At 41.3% G+C, this 19,553-nt stretch overlaps 1 protein-coding gene and 1 long non-coding RNA gene across 4 annotated transcripts in view; one reads left to right on the forward strand and one right to left on the reverse strand.

The window, feature by feature from the left end:
- The window catches only part of PLD5 (phospholipase D family member 5), a 189,383-nt gene that overhangs the window by 165,500 nt on the left and 4,330 nt on the right, over nt 1-19,553 (forward strand). For all 3 annotated transcript variants that reach the window (XM_087776601.1, XM_009463536.2, XM_087776602.1), the window contains 3 exons: nt 7,487-7,684; nt 11,694-11,833; nt 13,931-14,096. In XM_087776601.1, coding sequence (XP_087632727.1) covers nt 7,487-7,684; nt 11,694-11,833; nt 13,931-14,096 — 504 coding nt within the window. The remainder of the gene's footprint in view (nt 1-7,486; nt 7,685-11,693; nt 11,834-13,930; nt 14,097-19,553) is intronic.
- The window catches only part of LOC148053263 (uncharacterized), a 36,326-nt gene continuing 25,273 nt past the window's right edge, over nt 8,501-19,553 (reverse strand). The window contains exons 6-8 of the long non-coding RNA XR_015708751.1: nt 10,116-10,273; nt 9,081-9,133; nt 8,501-8,808 (exon numbers count right to left, since the gene is read on the reverse strand). This is a non-coding gene — a long non-coding RNA (uncharacterized LOC148053263). The remainder of the gene's footprint in view (nt 8,809-9,080; nt 9,134-10,115; nt 10,274-19,553) is intronic.

Below are 19,553 nucleotides of genomic sequence, written 5' to 3' on the forward strand. Positions count from 1 at the left end.
AACAAAGCCCAAGCTTGTGCTCTCAGTTCTGTTTTAGGTTCTACATGAACACCAACACAGAGCAGTCCATGGTTTAAACAAACTGTATTTGTATTGTTTGTACAAACAGATTTATTTTTGCTGAGTTTTCCATATCAACAGAGCAGATGGCTGAAAAAGAAAAATCGTGATGGGTTTTTTTTCCTAATGTGACAAGGACACGGGGGATTTATGTTTTTCTGTTTTGAAGATGCATTGCTACCTCTTCCTCACAAAGTTCTTTTTAAACCACACCATTTTAAAACAAATCCCCCCTTCTGCCTGGGTGTCTAGCTTGCTTTGCATGTCGGTGGCAGTACCTTTCAGCAGAAAGGAAATGCTGAACCTTATTTGTCTTTCAGCATGGTTTTCTTAAGATCAGGGTGCTATGCAAAATAATGGTGGGACTACCTACTGAACGTAAGGTGAAGTGGAAATTAGTAGAGCATCACTGTGCAGTTCTGTGTTCTTGACTTGAGGACCAGCAGAAAAAGGAATGGGACACAAAAATCATCAGCTCCTAAAATATCTTCTCTGCCTTATCATGGCTTATAATTTCTGCCATTAGGTAATAAAAGTAAAAATAATGTATGAAGTTGTAATTTCCCTGGGACTTTTATTCTGCAAGAACCACAGACCCATATCTATCAAATGTACTTTCTAAAGGTGAGAATTAAAGGCCAGTGGACTGCTAGTGGCTGCCAATTCAAATGTACTTTATCAGTTCCAATGGGGTACCATCAGTCCACTGATGTCCCTTCCTTTCTTTTAGTGAGAGCATGTCACGGCTTTGTACTGACATTCGGTGCCAATGCTGGGTGCGCTCTCTATCTTATGCATCGCCTCTTCTTGGTCACATGCTCAGGTTGGTTTCCAGCACAGTGGCTTGAATGACAGTTTTCCGTTTTCAGTGATGGGATCGAGTTCCTAGCTCAGGTTGAGACTGCATTCTTATGTCAAGTGGAAGGGACTTTTTTCCTAGTTTAGCAGAAATTCTTCCTGACAATTATTTTCAAATCACTTAAAACCAAGATGATAGAAAATTAACCTTTGGCCTTAGATGACACCAACATAAAACCCACACGACTGTGGGCCAGACTCAAGAGAGATCCACGTGCAAGATTCACAGTGTGATGTGTTAAGAGTTTAATTCAATTCAATTCAACTCCTTAGGAGTTGAGCCTAGGAATTTCAAAATACCATTTATTCAATAAAAGTGTCTATAGAAAGTAGGAACAATAGTTACAATGAAACAGTTAATCTCAAAATTTAATCTGTTTGCATTCATTAAGTAATCTTCAAAAGCAGTTTGTAGTTTTCAAAATAACAGGGAATTCAAGTAAGAACATTTATTGTGCCCTAGATGATTTCTGACATCCAAAGATGCTGTTAATTTAAATTTTGCATTTATTCACTCTCAGATAGTAAAACTCTATCAAGCTTAAACTAACTTTCTGAGAATACAGTTTTTTACCATTTGTATTAATCTTTTTTATCTAGTATTTCCCAACAGTAGTGTAGCTCCCATGTTCTTACCAACATGGAAGGAAAAAGCAGAACTGGGAGCAGAAGCAGAACTGTGCTGGATTTGGGTTTCGCTGAAGTACTTTTGATTTTAACATAACGAAGCTGTGAAACCTCTGCACTGTATTAGTAGACAAGCACAGAGGGAGGATTTTGGCTCAGGATGCAGAAGAGTAGGTTGCAATTTCTAGTGAGGTGTTAGCTGAGGTACATGCTTTTACTGGTTTGGTGGACTCTAATACCTGCACAGGTTTTGTGAGAGAAGAGCCAGGCAGTGTTGCAGCCTTGTCAGCCTCTTTAGCATCAGGTTGCATTTTTGGTTTACGTCAAAATGACAACTATCTGAATGGGGTCTGTTACACTTAATGAATTTGTGATGAGTACTACTCCTATAATCCTCTTATAGCAAAGTCTGCTACAACAGTCACGTCATCAATACTACATAAAGAAACGCTTTTACCTTTCTCAAATCTCTTTGTCTCTCTCTCTCCGTTGGTGAGGGTCGCTCCCCTCCTGCACCGCCACCACAGGCCACCGCTCGGCTGTTGCCTTGGCCTGGCGTGGGACTGGCACGCACATCTGCTCAGCGGGTTTTGGTGAGAGGCATGGAACAGCTGCGCAGAAGGCAGCCTTAGATGATGCTATGTATGGTTGGAAAAGGTTCACTGAGGTTCCACCTTTACCAGGTGAAAGCATAAGGGAGGTTTGCAGTAGGGGTCAGGTAAGACTGATAACCAAGTGAAAAGGAACCGTACCTTTGGAGCGCAGGCTAACCAAATAATTAGAGCACATTTATGAAAAGATAATGAGTTTACCACTGTAAATATCTGTGGTTGGCTCTAAGGTTGTACATACATTGTATATTATTTTTCTTTAGAAGCTATTGAAAATCTTAGGTCCTTTTAGGCCTTAGTGATTGATTTATCGGTGTAGCATGCTTTTCGTTACTCCATTACTCGCCCCTGTTGCGAGTCTGGTTTTGCTCAGTCACTCATTTGGAAATTGGGCATTAAAAAAATCACAGGCTTGAAAGGATAATTAAATACCTTTTCAAACACAGGCAAATGGGAGATGCGCAGACAGTCCTGTATATGAAAAGTCTACTTAGTAAATTTAGTATGCAATAGACTACCTGTAGTTAATCCAGAGTTTCTGTAGCACAGGCAATGGATGCCCAGCACCTGCTGGCGGCCAGAACTTTTGGGCAAATGGCAGTTAATGCCCGAGGAGAGCTGCCCATCGTTTTCAGGACCAGGCTCGAGTGTGAGCAATTACTAAAAACTTTTTCTTTAAAAGAAATTAGCAAGGAGTTTTCTAAAGCCTCCTGCTACGTTTGCCACAATTCAGATATTGCAAGCTGTGAACCAGATTGCACCACTCCTATGTAGGTCAAATAGTACCTTGCCTACCCAGTGGGGCTGTCTCTTAGAGTGTAGCTCAAGGTAAATATAAAATGTGCTGCCTAGCACAGGGTAAGGACACATCGTACACCCTGTCTGACCCATGATCCAAATGAATTTGAAAAGTCCTGCTAACATTGTTTCTCAGCTTATGAAGCTTACAGTGTCATGGGTCCACAACCCATATTGTTTAGGTTCTTTTCCTGTGTTTTTTCTCATTTCGAATATATGACGCCTACAAATGGACAAGGGAAAAGAATACGCAGAAATTCCTGTTTGTGAAATCTTGTTCTTTGTCCGGTCTAGTAAGGAATTTTTCCTCTCGTCATAAGAATCAGTATTTTTCTAGCTAGGCCACATTTGTTACTTTTTGTAGCTTAAATGATTTCTGTAGTTAGAGCATCATTGTACAGTGGGTATAAGCCACCATTTCTTGGGTCTTACTAGCCACTCACATCTCTGGTGCTTTAAGAAAGCCCTTATTGGCAAGAAAGACAAATGGTGATTTGGTAGCCTTAATAGTTGCTCTGCACAAATGTAAATGTCATGGAGAACAGGGAAAACCAGTTCCCATGTTTTTTATTCTTTGAGAAGAGCACTCATGGTGGCTCTTAACATAGAGGGAAAGAAACCTGCTCATGAGATTCTCTATCCAGAGATTCCTGTCCCCAGCCCCCAGCATATGCCCTGAAAATGTCACTCACAAGCAACCCTGCGACTTTAACATCCAAATATTTTAATTCTATTTTGAGGTAGTCAAATTTGTGACTCTTTATTTTCATTTTAGATTTATCTTCCTTAGTTTTATTAAGGTTTTGATTTCTTGAGATCTTCACTTTAATTTTTCAGTGATGTTTTCCTTACTGTGTGAATTGCTTTGAAAACTCAGGATGAAGAATTACTTCCCTTGCGTTAAGAACTCTTGCCCTGAAGGATTTTACCTTAACAGATACCTCAGATGATGCTCAGCTGCGGGTTTCAGTCACTGCAAGCCAGGCAGCAACACTCAGATTTTGATTCTTTCACTATAGATGTTTTTTTCTGTTTCTCCTCTGAGACTATTTAAAAAAAAAAGTCTGTAATAACAGCAGCTCTCAAACTGAAGAGAACGTCTTTTGCCTTATCTAGATGACGTACCATTTCGTACTAAATCTGTCACTAGCACATCCTTGCTGCCCACTCTGCAATGCCTCCAGGATGACAGGCTTTGTGATTAATTGGAAAAAGAGCAGAGTACTCACCTCAGAGTATGGGAGTAAAAATAGTCTCTGTATGGAATACGCTTCTGAAGCCGAATATTTTTCGGTCTCCAAAACTAGTGGGGCTGTTCTACAAGAAAGCAGATGGCTGGGGTTTGACTGCATACACGTGTGCAGTTAGTGTTAATACAGTTTGCATTTCAAGGTGATGTATCATGCCTAAACCAAGACAGCCGTGAGGTGACAAGCGGACATCTATCCTGGTTTCCTAAGGAAATGAGATCTGCACAATAAGCATCGGAGTCCCTGCCCTCTTCCAATAACTTTGAATCTACTTTCCAGGTTCAGGCAAATTTGAACTTACGTTCATAAAAGCTTAATGAAAACAGGCAGCTGGGTAAAAAGGATAACTGTGTTTTTCCCAGAGAGGGAAAGGAGCAGCCCAGTCTCTGTCGTGTACGAGGGAATCCACATGGGGGAGAGCTCTTATCACGGCTTCAGAAGCAGGAAAAGCTTTGATCGGTGCTTGTCTCCAGAGAAGCCAACTGCAAGACGCAAAGCCGTGGGAAGCCAGGCTTCATTACTGCGCTGTAAATACATCTCTTGCAGACTGGAACGAAGATATTTCAACTTGAGCGTAACCACTGCAAGCAGGTCAGTGGCAGGGCCTGGGCCACGGCACCACCTCGGCGCCTGCAGACGCCCGCTCCCACGGGAAGGTGAAGGTCCTGTGCAAAACGGGCTGGTCCCTGTGTGCGTCTGCTCACGGGGAGAGGCTGGCGGTAAGGCATGGCTAATGCGTCGTTTTTCAGTCAGGCTACGTGGCAATCTGTAAAAATTGTACTTAAAAAACCCATTCGTGCCCCCGGCTCCCTCCCAATCTCTGTACAGGAGGAAGCACTTAGGCAGAAGGGCAATCCTTTAATACATAGGGAGAGGACGCACTGCAAGCATTCCTGCTCCGAGGAGAGCTGCTCATGCAGATGCAATCCTGGCAGCTTCTGGTGTGCTGCGAGGACACTGTTTTATCTTTATTTTTAATGGAAGGGATAAAGTGGAACAGTAATAATGGGACTGATAAATGAAAGGAAAACTGTAACCACATAATTATGTCAGAATCAACTAACAGCCCTGAAAAGCCGATTAAACCACATTATGCAGATACATGCAACAATACTATTAGTAAGTCCTTTGCAATGGCGTGTCTGGCAATTAAGAGAACAGTATTGGCAGCACACAGTGAAAACAGTGATCACGTATAGTTAAAAATGTTTGGAGACTAACAGTGCATAGAGGACAGGGACAGCCTAGAACTGAATACAGAAGCGTCCTCAAAGGTACCAACACCCAGGGGAAAAACCAAAGATGTTATTCCAAATAGACTGATATTGGGCATAGCTTGGAATAATTTATGTTTATCATCAAAATGAATTTACTGGCTTATCGATAAATGAAAGGCTGCAGTGCAGCAAGTAGTCTGTATTTTCCAACTCTCCACAAATTTCAGGTTATGCAGGCTAATGGAGGAATTCCATATTTTTTTCTGAATTAAAGAAGCTTGCAAAAATGTTCTGATTTAGGCAGTGAGAATATTAGGTAATGTTCCTGTGGCTGCAAGTATTCAGTAAACATTTGGGAATGAGATCACTCAGTGTTGTATATTCTCTTATGTATGTGGTACTTCCAGGTTGGGGACCTGAAGGAGGTGTCACCCATCGAGTGTCTTTCTTGTTGGAGTACTGGGATTTGTTGTTTCCTGTCACCCACCATAGAGACAGAGTTGAAGGTTCAATTCTATCCTTCCCTTCCTCTGCCCACTCTCGCAGAGCGGTTCTCATCTGCAGTCAGGGAGAACTGCGCAGGAACAAGCTCTGAGATAACCTTAGTGCGGGGTTCAGAGTTCCCACAGGCTTTACAAAACGATACGCCCCTGCCAGAAACGACTCCATGAGCTCATCTAGGGGAATAAAACCAGTGGGGACTTTTTGGTGTCAAAGGCTGAGCATGCTGGAGAGTTTGTACTCCCCTTATCTTCTTCATCATGCCAGACAGACTTCTGAGACATGCTACCAAGAGAGTTTGCTTGCAGAAAAGCAGCTTGGATCCTTTAAATCCTACGTATTGTTTTCCAACATACACATGCAGGTTTTCTTCTCGCTTTATTTTTGGAGATGACTGAACTAGTGTGAAATGCAGATAATAAGAGGTCAATAGCATCTGTGCCCACAGCCGTGCTTTCCTGAGCTATTATAAAGCAAAGGAAGGGAGACTGTGTGCGGGCAGTTATGCTTTGATTACAGAAGCCAAGCAATATGTTTATAAATGAAATTCTGTGAACAACTTAAGTACTAGGGATGTGCAATTAATGAAATCTCTGCCAAACCAAGATTTATGAGGACCACGAGACATGCCTTTACTTAAATGGAGAATTGAGACTGTGTCCGTAGAAGGTTAAAGCATTTAATTGTACTATGATGTCTATATTTACTTGGGCTATTTTTCCTCATACTTTATATGTGAGAATGTTGAGGTTTACAGACTACTTTTCATGAGAGAAGAGTATCATTATCTCTGTTTTTACATATGAAGAAACTGACACCCAGAAACCTGGAGTACCCTAGGTGAGGTACCATACCAATGGGGGAATTAAAAACCCAACCTTTTTGTGTCCTGATTGGGTATATTATATACTGGATCATGCTGGATTTAATGGCACAGTAAATTTATCTACTGATAGTATTAAACATCTGTTTTTTCATCCTTTTATTTGAAGCTGGAGCATCATACTCCTTCTCCAGCAGAGAAATAACTTAATTTCTTTCACTTTTTCCAGAACTCATAGAAAACAAATTGTTTTTGAAGTAAGAAACTGTCACTGGTAGCAGTGTGTGCTCCTACATCATCCAGCAGAAGGGATGCTTTTCCTGTGAACAAAGTAATAGAAAAATAATAAATAAATAAGTAACACTCTAGCCAAGAGTAGTAAACCTTGGGCAACACCTATAACAAAAATGGTGCCTGTGACAGATGGCTATCACTCCCAAGTTGTGTCCGTCCATACGGTGTGTTGTATTCTATCAGGACATGCGGCCCTGACGTGCACGGAACATACAAACCCTGTTACAGCTTTTGCCCTTTTGCCCGCTCTTGACTTTGAAGATTCAGCTTATGCGTTTGCCTTTAAAAGGGTACTGTTAGGAATGTTCTTGTAGCTGACAGTCCTACCGCTGAGCTCGAGGCACGCTCCTGGAAGATACACCTCAAACACTCTTACGTTCTTGCTGTATACTTCCACAGATCCATCAGCCAAAATACCAGTAATGATATGAACTTTTAATTTCACAGATGAAGGAACTTGGCGTCATCGTATACAACTGTAGCTGCCTGGTCCTGGATTTACAAAGGATATTTGCCCTGTACAGCTCATTAAGATACAAGAATAAAATACCTCCAAGTTGGTCTAAGAGACTATATGGAGTGTACGATACTCAAAATAAACTGACGCTGCAGCTGAACGAGACAAAATCAGAAGCTTTCGTGTCGGTAAGTTCTGAAATGAGTTGCAGAGAGGGAGGGAAGGGGAGAAACTTATTTAACCCACCAGATTTTTGGAAGACCTGGAAATCTAACATCTGCTTACTCTTCTAATATTGTCCTTTATGAACTAGAGTAGTGAGGCCAGGTTAGACAGGTGTTAGCAGCAACTGTGAAAAGAATCTCAAGTGTCTTTTCACTGATACACAGATGTTCACAGTTCCCTGCAATAAGTCCTTCACAGTGCTGTGTTTTGCCTGACAGATACTGTCAGGGAGAAATTACCATGGATGGCAATTTCCATCAAGAGGAACATATATGGTGTAAATTAAGCCTATACTTAAGTATTTTTCTAAATTGGCCCTAGCTGAAGAAGATGCACATAACCGCTATGTCCTTAACCAAAATCAGCTACTAAAATTGAGACTCATGCGAGCGACTGGAAACACAACTATAGAGATAAGACTAGTACAGCTGTCACCTACACAAGACAGAAACTGATTGATAGTCTCATAATGCTGGAAAACCAAATCATCCTGTTCTCTGGGAAAATGCTTATTCCAATAGGTATACTTTCGTGGGGAAGTCTATAATTGAAAGGTTTTTTTAAAGTTCTTTGCCTTTTCCTATGGTGCAGAAGAGACAAATGACAATCAGGTTTTTTTCATTCTGATTTCTGTGATATTGTTCTTACATGCAATTTGCCAGGACTGAAGCTGCTGCAGAATTTCATTTGCGCTCTTTTTATTCCTTTCTCTGCAACGTTCACTTTTCCTCTCTCATTCAGAAAATGATAGGGAGGCCCTTCAAATTAGCTCATTTACACTAGTGGATATAAGGTGAATGACTTGGAGTAAATGAGCTGTTAATCAGACATCTGAAATGATACAGAATAAGCTTGATGTCAGAGCTTGCATTTTTATCAATGTCAATTTTGTAAGGATTAATCCTCTTCACCCGATTCCGTTGAAAGCATTCATACTTCTGCAGAACATTATCTACTTCAGCTTTATTTTTAAATGACATTTTAAAACTTATAAAAGTCAAGCAGCAATCCCCATGGAAGCACTGTGTCTGTGGTTTTAATGGGGAGAAATGGAGCAGTCCTTCATCTCAGCAGTGACGTAGCAAAACTGGAAAAAAGTACACAGAGAGAGAGAGATGATGAAAGATGGAGTATCTTTCCTTTTGGAGGTAATTACATGAGTAAAAAACACCCCTGCAAAATCAGGAATGTGATGAAGTTAGCAAGAGTTATTTACCATTCTGTATAAAACAAGGGGCAAAAAACCATTGCTTTATAGCGTTACATCTAAACCAACACAATGCATGTAGCACCCTACGCTGCACAGCCACTAGCACCGGACGTTGGTGCAGATGAGTGGTTATACAGGGCAGGGCTTACCTTCACCTGCCGGGAGCCACGCAACATTCAGGTGTCCAGGATTTCTCAGGCTCCTACAATCAGTGGAGAGAGTGAGTTATTTTGGAGTGAAAACCTGGAAGTGCCCAAGACAGCCAGAATTAATAGCCACCTGAAGAGACATTGATTCTGGAGAGTCTTAAGGACTAGCTTAAATTAGAGACGGACTGTTAGCTAAGGAGCTGTGAAATGAACTCCTCCTCCCGTCTAAGCATTCCGTAAGAAATGGAGCAACCCCACTGAAGGCCAGTCCTGGAGGTGCACACAGTAAGGAAAGCTGGGTAAAGCCAACTTTAAGGAATATGGGATCCTAGACAAAGACAGGTGGTGAGAGGCTCTACAGAAACTGCTGTTCTGCAGTTTGCAGACCATTCACTTCCCCCTTGCAATTTGTGTTTTCCTTTTGTGTGGGCAACAAAGGCCTCTTCCTCTTGAACTTCCACTTAGAAACAAACGGAAGGAGTCACTGGTACTCCAGAAGCTCAGATCAGCCAAGTCCAACTCCAAGAGCTACCTCAACTTGTAGCCACAGCCAGTTGGGCTGGTTCTTCCGTCCTGAAAACAGGCTTTTTAATAAATTTCTCACCTACTAGCAAATTCTCAATGTTCGCCAGCATGTCCCTCTGAAAAGCAGACCTGGAGCTGCACTGGATGGGTTTGGTGGAACCAAGCGTTAACATCGCTGTCTGTTCCTGAATGAGTGGTAAGAAGAAAGTCTCCACAAGGCAGGCAGTTGACTTACTGCCATCAGTGCCCTGTCTGTGGGCAGGGGTGGGTGGTGCTGCCCCTGCCCAGTGCTGCGCCGCTCCTTCCCCCAGCCCTGCATTGCCTCCCTTTCGGCCTGGGGCAGCACACACACACCCCCCACACCCCCACACCCCCCCCCCCGAGCAGGGGCACGGCGAGGTGCCGTTGCCCAGTGAGAACACAGGCCTGTTTCTGGTAGGTGAAGAGAAGTATCAAATGGGTATTTGATCAGAACAGCAAGTACTATACAACTAATACTGAGAGAAGTACCAAAATATTTTTTCATGACCACAGAGGGGGTCAGCTGTGCCACAGGGTAACAAGTGGGATGCCCAAACACAGGTGTTAGAGTGAGAACTTTAACAGAAGTTTTTCTTCTAATTATCTTCTAAATCTCTTTCACTTTCTGGTCTTTATATTGAACGCATCTGAAAAAGACAATGCATAAGAATGCCATTCTTTAGCTGTTCTGTAACTTACAACTTCTATTCAAGAAAATAGCGAGAGCCTAAGAATAAAATCTCAGTGCAACAGCCTCTTAAAAGTTTCAGATAATATATATTATATTTAACAAAATCATTTTACATTCTTTTTTTGAGTTGAAACTCGTTCTTTGGAAACGTATTTCACTTTCAATGTTTGTGCTGTATAAAGCAAGCGTAACATGAAGTCATTGAATTTTTTTGTTATTCCTGGGAATCGTGGCTGTAATGTTGCTTAGCAACAAAAATTGTCTTCCAGACTGGCTGATAAAACGTAAGAGGTTTTGGTTGTTTTTCCTAGTGTTCAGGAATGGATCTGGAATATTGGTTTTGAAATCTTGCTACTGTTAATTTTCTTGTATTTTCTGAACTTAGTTGTAGTAAATCCTTAAGAACACCATTCAATGATTAACAAACCACCGTGACAGGCATTTTATTGAAAGGAAAAAGGACTAATCAAAACCCCCGGATCTGTTCCTAAAGAAAGCCTACTCTAGATGTCAGCTGCAAGCCAAGCAGGTAACGAAGGTCAGAAGGTGACAGAGCAGCAGGAAGGCAGAGGTCTGGTTGGCCAGACGTTAAGCAAAGGCCAAGTGGCACCTGCTCGAGCCCTGCGAAGTGCCTTTAACAGCCTCTGCTCCCAGGAACGGTGTTGCTGCCTGCGAGCCACTTGGCTGGTGGCTCCACTTCTCTCTCCCAGCTCGGCCAGAAGAGCAGAAAGTCCTGGGCCTCTCTGCCACAGACAGGCGATTCCTGCTGGCTTCGCCTTGCTGACGGACACATTCGACACCCCTAGATACAAGGCAGAAAAGCTGAAATCTGGGCTTGCCCCTTACCGGCTCAGCACCCGGTAAAGAGTTAATTTATACCTGAGGCTAGGTTTTAAAGATAAGTTTCTTGCAAAACTGTAGCATCTCCCTGCGACAGTGACTGAGCAAATGGTGACACTGCGTGGAACTTTGAACAGAACTGACACAACAGACTTAATTCCGGGTAGCAAGCGATGGGTCAGGCTCACGTGGCAAGAACACAGATATTACTCCATCTAATAGTAACCTGTCCTGGGACTCTTTGGAACAAAATTCTCTGAAATGTAACTTCACCTAGAGCTTCTCTGATGACAGTGGATATTTTGAAGTTTGTGTCTTCTGTATTTTACCCACAGTTACATCTAAATGACGAGGCTTTGAAGGGGAAATTAAGCAAATAACTCTCCTTGGTGCCTTTGAGAATTCTAGCAGGGCAGTTGAAGGTATCAGTTAATATTTTCTGCTAAAATATGGGCTACCACTTGCCATCTCAAGAAGAATGAGGGGAAAATAAATCACGTATTCTAAATGACATATTTGAACTTTTCCCTTCACAGAATTCACCTAAACTCTTCTGCCCAAAGGACAGAGTCCTGGATATTGAAGCTATATACAGTGTTATCGATGATGCGAAACAGTTTGTATACATAGCTGTCATGGACTACTTGCCGATCGTCATTGACACCAATGCTAAACGGTGAGTGTCCATGTCCAGGACTAGCACGCTATCATAATGCCAATGAGGTCTGCTGGAGAAAATGAACCCACAGGAGATTAGTTACTACTGTGGACCAATTTCTTGGGGCCCAATTCTGCTCTTATTGAAATCAGTGAGAGTTCTGCCATTGACTTAAATGGGAGCAGAATTGGGACCTAAGAAGACATTTCCAGTTCTGGGCCTTAAGCTTTGGATCTGCCTATCGAAGGAGATCAGAAATTGTCTAGTCTGACCATCTGCAAGTGACTGGGACCCAGGAATACAAGAACCTGCTCATACATGAATCCTGTTTCTTACACTATTGTATTCACTATCTTGATACCACAGCTACTGCCATTTTATGAGTATCATACAGATACTCAACGTAAGAGAGAGTGTTTGTGTGTGTATGTGTTAAGAGAAAAACAACATGATGTGAGTTCTCATGTACAGCGTGGGAGATGTCATTATTTTATTGAATATACACACACATATACGTGAAAATTCCAAATTCAGCACAGATTACATTTGAATTACACGACATTTTGGTTAACTGAGAGTTGCTAAAAACAAACAAAGCCAAGTAATTTTTAAACACACAGTTTGTATGGACCATTAAAAAGCACTCATGACCCAAAACTGGAGCCACAGTGTAATAAACCCATCCAACTCAGAAGGCAAGTACCCGGTGGTCCCTCCTACTCTCGGTAACACTCGCAATGAATTGAGCATCTAGTAAAGCTCGCCATTCCATCCATGAACTTTATCAGTTAAGCCAAACTAAACATGTGGTTATGTGCTTTTTTCCAGTTTTGCATAATTAAAGATGTTTTGTTCAAATTTTTAAAAAAATAACTATCATTTGGCTGATATCAAGCATAAGCTGTTTCAAATTTACAAGAGGGTTTTTCCGATAAACTCATTATATACAGCCTCTATTGCAGTGAAAGAATCAGGGGTAGTGCTGTACGAACCTCAGTTTCACAATATGCATCCGTCACGTTTCTCCTTTATGTTGGAAAGGAACCTAGTATGTAGAACCACTACAGTGTTGCAGTTGATGTGATCTCCTATACTCCTCCTTACTTTGTTCTCATGCCTGAAGAATTCCAAAATCTATTGGATTAGGGATCCACGGAAGCCATCGGTGTGAATTCTTCAACATTTTTCCTATAGCATGGCTTTGTGTTTGAGGCACTGCCACAGCTTCCCTACCCTGTCAGCTCCCAGTTCTTGCTCCTGAATTATTTTCTGGCATTGTCAAGCTCAGACTTCATTAGGCCAAATGCCTTGATGCTGCTGGAATAAAGAAAACATGCGTTTTCTTTGTCTAAATCTCCCTGTCCTGACCTGCTTCCGCCAAAGGTCAGGAACACAAAGCTAACTAGTGATTGCAAGGATGGCAGCGTGGCAGCCACCATCTCATTCATGGCAGAATTTCTGCAATCCTCCTTAAATGGCCCATCTTCATCTGCTACTGAAGGACGCAGGCAGCCTGCACAGCAGCAGCTCTCCTTTTCCCAAGCAAGAAATGACAGAAGGCATTGCAGTCCCCAGCCTGTATGGTCCCAGTACAGAGGAAAAAGAGGATGGCAGTCAGGGAGGGATCCAGCGTTCCCGTTCCCTTACTACTGTAGCCAACAGAAAATCCTTCTTGTCCCTCTGTCTGGGCTGGGTGAGCAGCACCCTCTAGCTGTAGCTCATTCTGCTGGTTCTCTGGCCCGGCAAGAGCTCCGCTGCTCTCACCACAGGCAGCGACGCAGGAGTGACTCTCCCAGCCATGGGCAGACAAGGTACCTGCATGTTGTGCAAGTGTTTTGGCAGCCCTCCGTGCACCTACGCAGATGGAAGATGTGCTCAACCATCCACAACCTCACTGTCCCCACAGTGACAGTTCTGGTGCAGGGCAGAATGACACCAAAAAGGATGCTGGCAGATCTGTTTAGTGAGAATCCCTTTAAATAAGAACGGCATTCCTTCAACAGACAGAAAATGAAATTCACATGTGTTTATTTTTTTCTATGATGCTAGACTTGGCTGCATGAAAATCCAAATTTTTTTTAAGTTCTCTGAATATATTGTATTCTTTCCCCACAGGTACTGGCCATATTTAGATGGGAAGATAAGAGAAGCATTAGTTTTACGAAGTATTAAAGTACGACTTCTCATAAGTTTCTCAAGAGACACAGATCCCCTTACTTTTAATTTTGTTTCATCTCTGAAAGCTATTTGCACTGAAGTTCCAAGCTGTAGTTTGAAAGTTGTAAGTATAATTGATATTGCTTTGAAATCTAAGATGTTTCCCACCCCCCCAAAAAAAATCAAAACTTCACAACTGAGAAGTGTTTTCTCTTAGTATCAAAGCCTTCAAATTTCATTAAATAACACAGGAAATGTAATATAATGAACTGAATTTATTCCTAATAGTAACAGACACAGAAATTAAGAGAGAAAAACAGAATGATGCCAAAAGCCAGTCTGTGGCGGACAGCCCGTGTAAAACACGACATCTGGTCTTTCACAGGAAAGGTAACGGAGTGAACCGTAGTCATATGTCTTGTTTATACTGGCTGACAAGAGTAATTGTGACAGCACAAAAACGTGTTTTAGTCTGGATTCATGCAACCTTACTGTTTAGCTGCATAAGCATCTACTTTTCCTTTAGTCAAATACAAAGTGCAAGAAAAAATAATGAAGATTTTACATTAAATTCAGGCTACAAATTCAGAATTGTGAAGACTAGAACCACCATTATGTGACCACATTAGATGTGTAATACAGGAAAGTGAGAAATACCAGATATGTTACATTCGTATTAGAGAACAGAGTGTATGGTAAGTACTACTTTCAATTTGATACAGTTCATTTTTATAAAATTGAGGCACACTGGAAATCAGCCATCTTGAATCAATTCATCTTGGATCAATTTCTTTTTGGGTTTTTTTACAGATGACTGTCTTAAATTATCTGCTGAATTATTTTGACTTCTTAAATTGATAATCCGCTAAATCATTTTGGCTTTTTAAAATTGACAATTGTAAAAAACAAGTACTATTTGTGTTATACACACTAAGTGATATTTACGTGTATCTAGAAATAGGGATTTTTGTTACAATGTACATTGTTATTACAAGTTTCCTAGGTAAGAAGCAGTATAAAGTGTTCTTAAGTCAAAAAGCCCGTACATGGCTGACACTGCTTAAGCCACTTCAATTTCGATTAACTTCTAGTCTGTTCTGTATTTATCATCAAAATTCCATTTATGTATTCAAAATTAATTTTTAAGTAGCACCGAATGCTCTACATACTCATATCCATTTCCATCTATTTACAGGAAGTAAAATCTTTAGTACAGAATTTATCTTGTCCAGAACTAAATGCTAAAAGGAAAAAAATTCTTTCTAGACATCTGTTCTAGGTAGATAGTCTAGCTAGAATATCTGCAGTTAGAAAATACAAATACAACTTTCAGTAAAAAAATGAGACCGCCCCAGGTGTAAGTAGCTGTAAAGGTACCTCTGTGCTGTGCCCCACATGTTCCACACACTGGGTAAGTCCCTGCCTTAAATAAGCCTTGGTACGAGTAATAGCCCAAGGCTCAGAGTTTACTGGTCTCAATATTTGATTTGGGCTGAAACTGTGTCACAGGCTCCATCACGACACTCCTTTACTTCACAGAACATGTCAGATCAGCACTGGTTTTTTTTTTTTAAAATTGCATTTCTTTTGTATTCATCTGTTCTAGCCAGGATCAAAGTGAAACAAATCTATGTGTGTGTATGGGGGAGAAGGAATAGGCTAACAAGGTAAAAAGGAAACACTGGAAAATTCTGCTTTTCTCTTTTGGTTCTGCTTTGGGTATGAAAAAAACATAAAGTCAAGCTAAACTCTGTACGGCAAAGACTGTCATACGGACAAGTATTGTATGTGTTTATACACAAGAACACTGAAATTTTAAGAGAACCTTAAGTTACAAATTCTGACTGAAACGATACTTGAAATTGCTAAGCTTTCCCAATACCTCAGTATTGTTCTGACAGAAATGGCACCCTCCCCTCCTTCTGTTCTCTTGGGGATAATGTATCTCAGTCCTACGAAGCATATTCAGTAACTTTTTCCTTTCATTTAGCTTTTGATCCCTGTGATATGCCTTGTCGTGATTGTTTTCTTTTTTTTAATGCCTACGGAAAGACCAGTTTGGCTAGGAAGTTTCCAGTGAGTGCCAGTGGCTTGCTGCAGCTGCAGGGTACGCTGTGTCGCCAATGGCAGCAGCCTGAGGTACACGGCCGTCTCGGAGAAGGCTGGGCAGATATAATTTCTCTGTTAGATGGGAATTTCCTCCTGATTTCCCCTGGTCTCTGACCAGGCTAATGGAAGTTTGGGTATTGCCTAACTGCAAGTATATTGTTAGAAACAGGGCACTGCAAACGTGCTACGCCTAGCAGTGTCCTGATCAAAACCAGGCGCCAGCCACTGCGCGGGTAATTTTTCAGTCTGCTGTGGAGGTCAGGAAGGCAGGGACTGCAAGACACACATTCCTAGTTGCAAACACTGAATCGTAACAGCGTGCTCTATCTAGAAGCAGGGTTTTTTTTCTCTTTTGCCACAAAACTTTGATAATACTGGGCAATTAACATCATCAGTGCCGTTAGAAAATGCTTAGTTCCTCGTTATGCATTCCTCTGCATCTCACTTGGAGTCCAGTTCACATTAAGCATTAATAATTACTGGATTCAACTGAAACTGCTTTGAGAGCACAAACTCCGTATTAGTACTCGGAAAAAATGATCACTGGGAAGAACTCAGGAGGGAAAAGCTTTGTCTGAGGACTAGATAAATGCTATAAGCACACAGCCCAGTGTCGAGGAGTAAACTGCGTACCAAACTGCTGCTCATTCAGGGAGCTCTGTCCTCTGCCCTGAACCACATGCGGTGATGAAATTAAAGCTTGAATCATAAAGGACAAACTCAAGGTGAAGAGCTCACCGTTGTGCATCTTGGGACCTTAATTCCAGTACTCCTTAAGTTTTCTGTGCTTGACCTTTGTCTTATGTGCAAGAACGCTGAGTCCAGCTCTCGAAGGAGCAGTAGAAAGGGGCCAGCTCTGCTGGGTGCAGTGCTGAGCAGAGAACGGTGGGTGTTTTTGAAGGGCCCACAGAAAGCATGAACTAGAACAAAGTTTATTTAGGCAACAGGAGACCAGGAAGGAGTGGCATGGAAAAGACGTGTATCTACAGCACAAGTTGTTCCTGAGCCTCCACATGAAGCTATTTTTGAGTTGTGCAGGTGTATTCCTGCTAAGGTAAGAGGAAGCAAAAACTGAACCTTTCGCTAATTCTCAGAAAGCCAGAAATACCCTACGAGCAAACAAAGTGTTATGAATGAACTATGAAATCTTTGCTCCTGAGCACTAATTTAATTTTAAAGCTCTGAACTCCTAAAATAAGGATGGAAGAGATTGATGAAATGGTAGCAGAAGGTGGTGTGTTATTAACACAGAACTTCTCCTGAAGGCGCGTGTTGGAGAACGTTAAGCTGTGCTACTTAATGCCAGGGCTGGTTCACTTGCTCAGCTAAGCTGCGTTTGTGTATTCTGTTTGTGAGGGCAGATGGGTTTCCCTGCCGGTATCTGTATTGTCAGGGAGTTAATGGCTTCTCTGCTGTTGCTGGAGAACACATTACATTCTCAAGCCTTCTATCTTTTCCTGCCTGAACTTGAAATTTTCTCTCTTACAAAGTTATTGTAGAAACAGAACACTAATGTATGATTTTTCAGTTCAGCACATCTGCTGAATCGATCTCAAATAGACAACTCTAAGCTTATATGATTATTGTGCTTAACTTTTTTTACCTCAAGGTATGTAACTTTTTGCTAAATCTCATTACCACTGGGAAGAAGACGGCTTGTTACATTTTGTTTCCTAGCATTGAATACTTTACCCATTTGCTGGTTTTAGACTATTCCCTACAACATTAGTATTAGTCACACAGTATCTGTCTGTCTTCCACATCCCTGTGAAGAGTTACTGCGAGTACCCTATGGCTGCTGTCTCCACTCCCATTCTGTTGCACCAGGAAAAACATGACCGTTTTCGTCTGGCTTTATCCAAAAATTCAGGACCCTTTCAGAAAGATTCAGATCCATCTCTGGCTTGCCAAGTACATACTTTCTATGGCGGGTGCACATTGGTCGAGCAGTTCCTCAGGCACGCAGTTGCAGTCTTGATGTTGTCTAAGACCTAACCCCTAATATCTAGTAATAAACTTCCCTTTACAGCTGCTAGGTTGGTTTGTTCTGTTTTTTTCAGTGCAATGCTGTAGTTGTTAGTGATGTTAAAGATCTGTAATTAAAGGTATGATTTCTCCATGCAGCTTAGTTAGATGTGGATATACAATATAAATCTAATTTAAAGGACAGATACTACAGTTTTACACAGAATAATCTTTTTTAATGCCCTTTATAAAGCAGCCACTCAAACAGTTTGGGTTGTTGTGCTTGGTTTTAAATTCGAAAAACTACCTTTGGAATTTTGCTAGTGTATGAACTCACTACAAAAATTAAGCTGTGGAAGATAACAATGCCACGTACAGGTAAGTAGGCATGCGGTGACATATGAAATTCAAGGACTGTTTAAGGAAACACCTTTGTGATAGTTAGCGATTATAAAACTGCACCGCAGTACCATCCAGTATTTGGGCACTGAAAAAACACAAACTCTTTGAATTTTCTTTCTAATGCACTAAAAACCTGCTTCAGCCCTAATATTACCCCAATATACTTTCCAATGGGGAAGAGAGAGATTCTGACAGAGTCCACAGCATAACTTGTTTAGAGATGAACAGCAGCCTCTGGGCTACTCTACCTTTTCTCTGCAACTAAACCATTTTAATTAGGTTTGATAATACTAATTGCAGATAAGCCTGTTCAGAACTTAGGAGAGTTCTCCAAGGAAAACCAAGCTGTAATCATCAAGACTGATGATTGAGAGGTTTTCTGAATGAGTATTTATATGCAGTTCTGAAGCAACCAGTGGTAAAACCTAAAGCTGCCGTTCCTGGTCATCAGTAACAACACATTTTGTAATAGTCGAGCAGTTTACTGCAAACCAGCTTGAAACCCACCTACGTCATCAGCGGGGTAAAGACTGCTTTATAAAACCAACGGCCTGTGTGCTATGCGTACACCCTTATTTGATCTAACCAAACTGATGAGGTGGTCTACCACAGAGATCACTACGTTTCAATAATGGATTCAGTATTTTACAGTTGGGCTTTCAAAGTAGTGAGATTATTCTGAAAGACATAACCTCCATATCCTAAAAGGATTCGTTCAAGGTTTGTATCAAAAAGAAAGAGCACTGGTTCAAGAGATGAAATTTGCGTTATGGAAAACAGACCCCCAAGAATACCAAGGAGTTTTGGGGTGGGTGTTTTTTAAATACTATTTTTCAATGTCTTAAGTGGGTGCAATGTATAGCCACTTGCTTTCCTCAGTAATATACTGTAAATTAGGTTTGTTCTGAGGATCTACACCATCACCTCAAGCAAAGTTTCCCAGTCGTGCAGTAAATATTTACTTTCTCCTTCATTATGTTATTCTCTACTTCTGGTTTTGGAATCTGTGTCTAGATATTAGTTTCCTTCATGAAAAAAACAATACTTAGATTTGTATTGGAAATCTCATTTTTGTCTGGCACTGATGCAGACAAGGAGTGCATAT

Source organism: Nipponia nippon, unplaced genomic scaffold, assembly GCF_047370975.1.
Source record: "Nipponia nippon isolate SJK-2023a ecotype South Korea unplaced genomic scaffold, ASM4737097v1 scaffold_4, whole genome shotgun sequence".
In the NCBI taxonomy this organism is placed as follows: Eukaryota; Metazoa; Chordata; class Aves; order Pelecaniformes; family Threskiornithidae; genus Nipponia; species Nipponia nippon.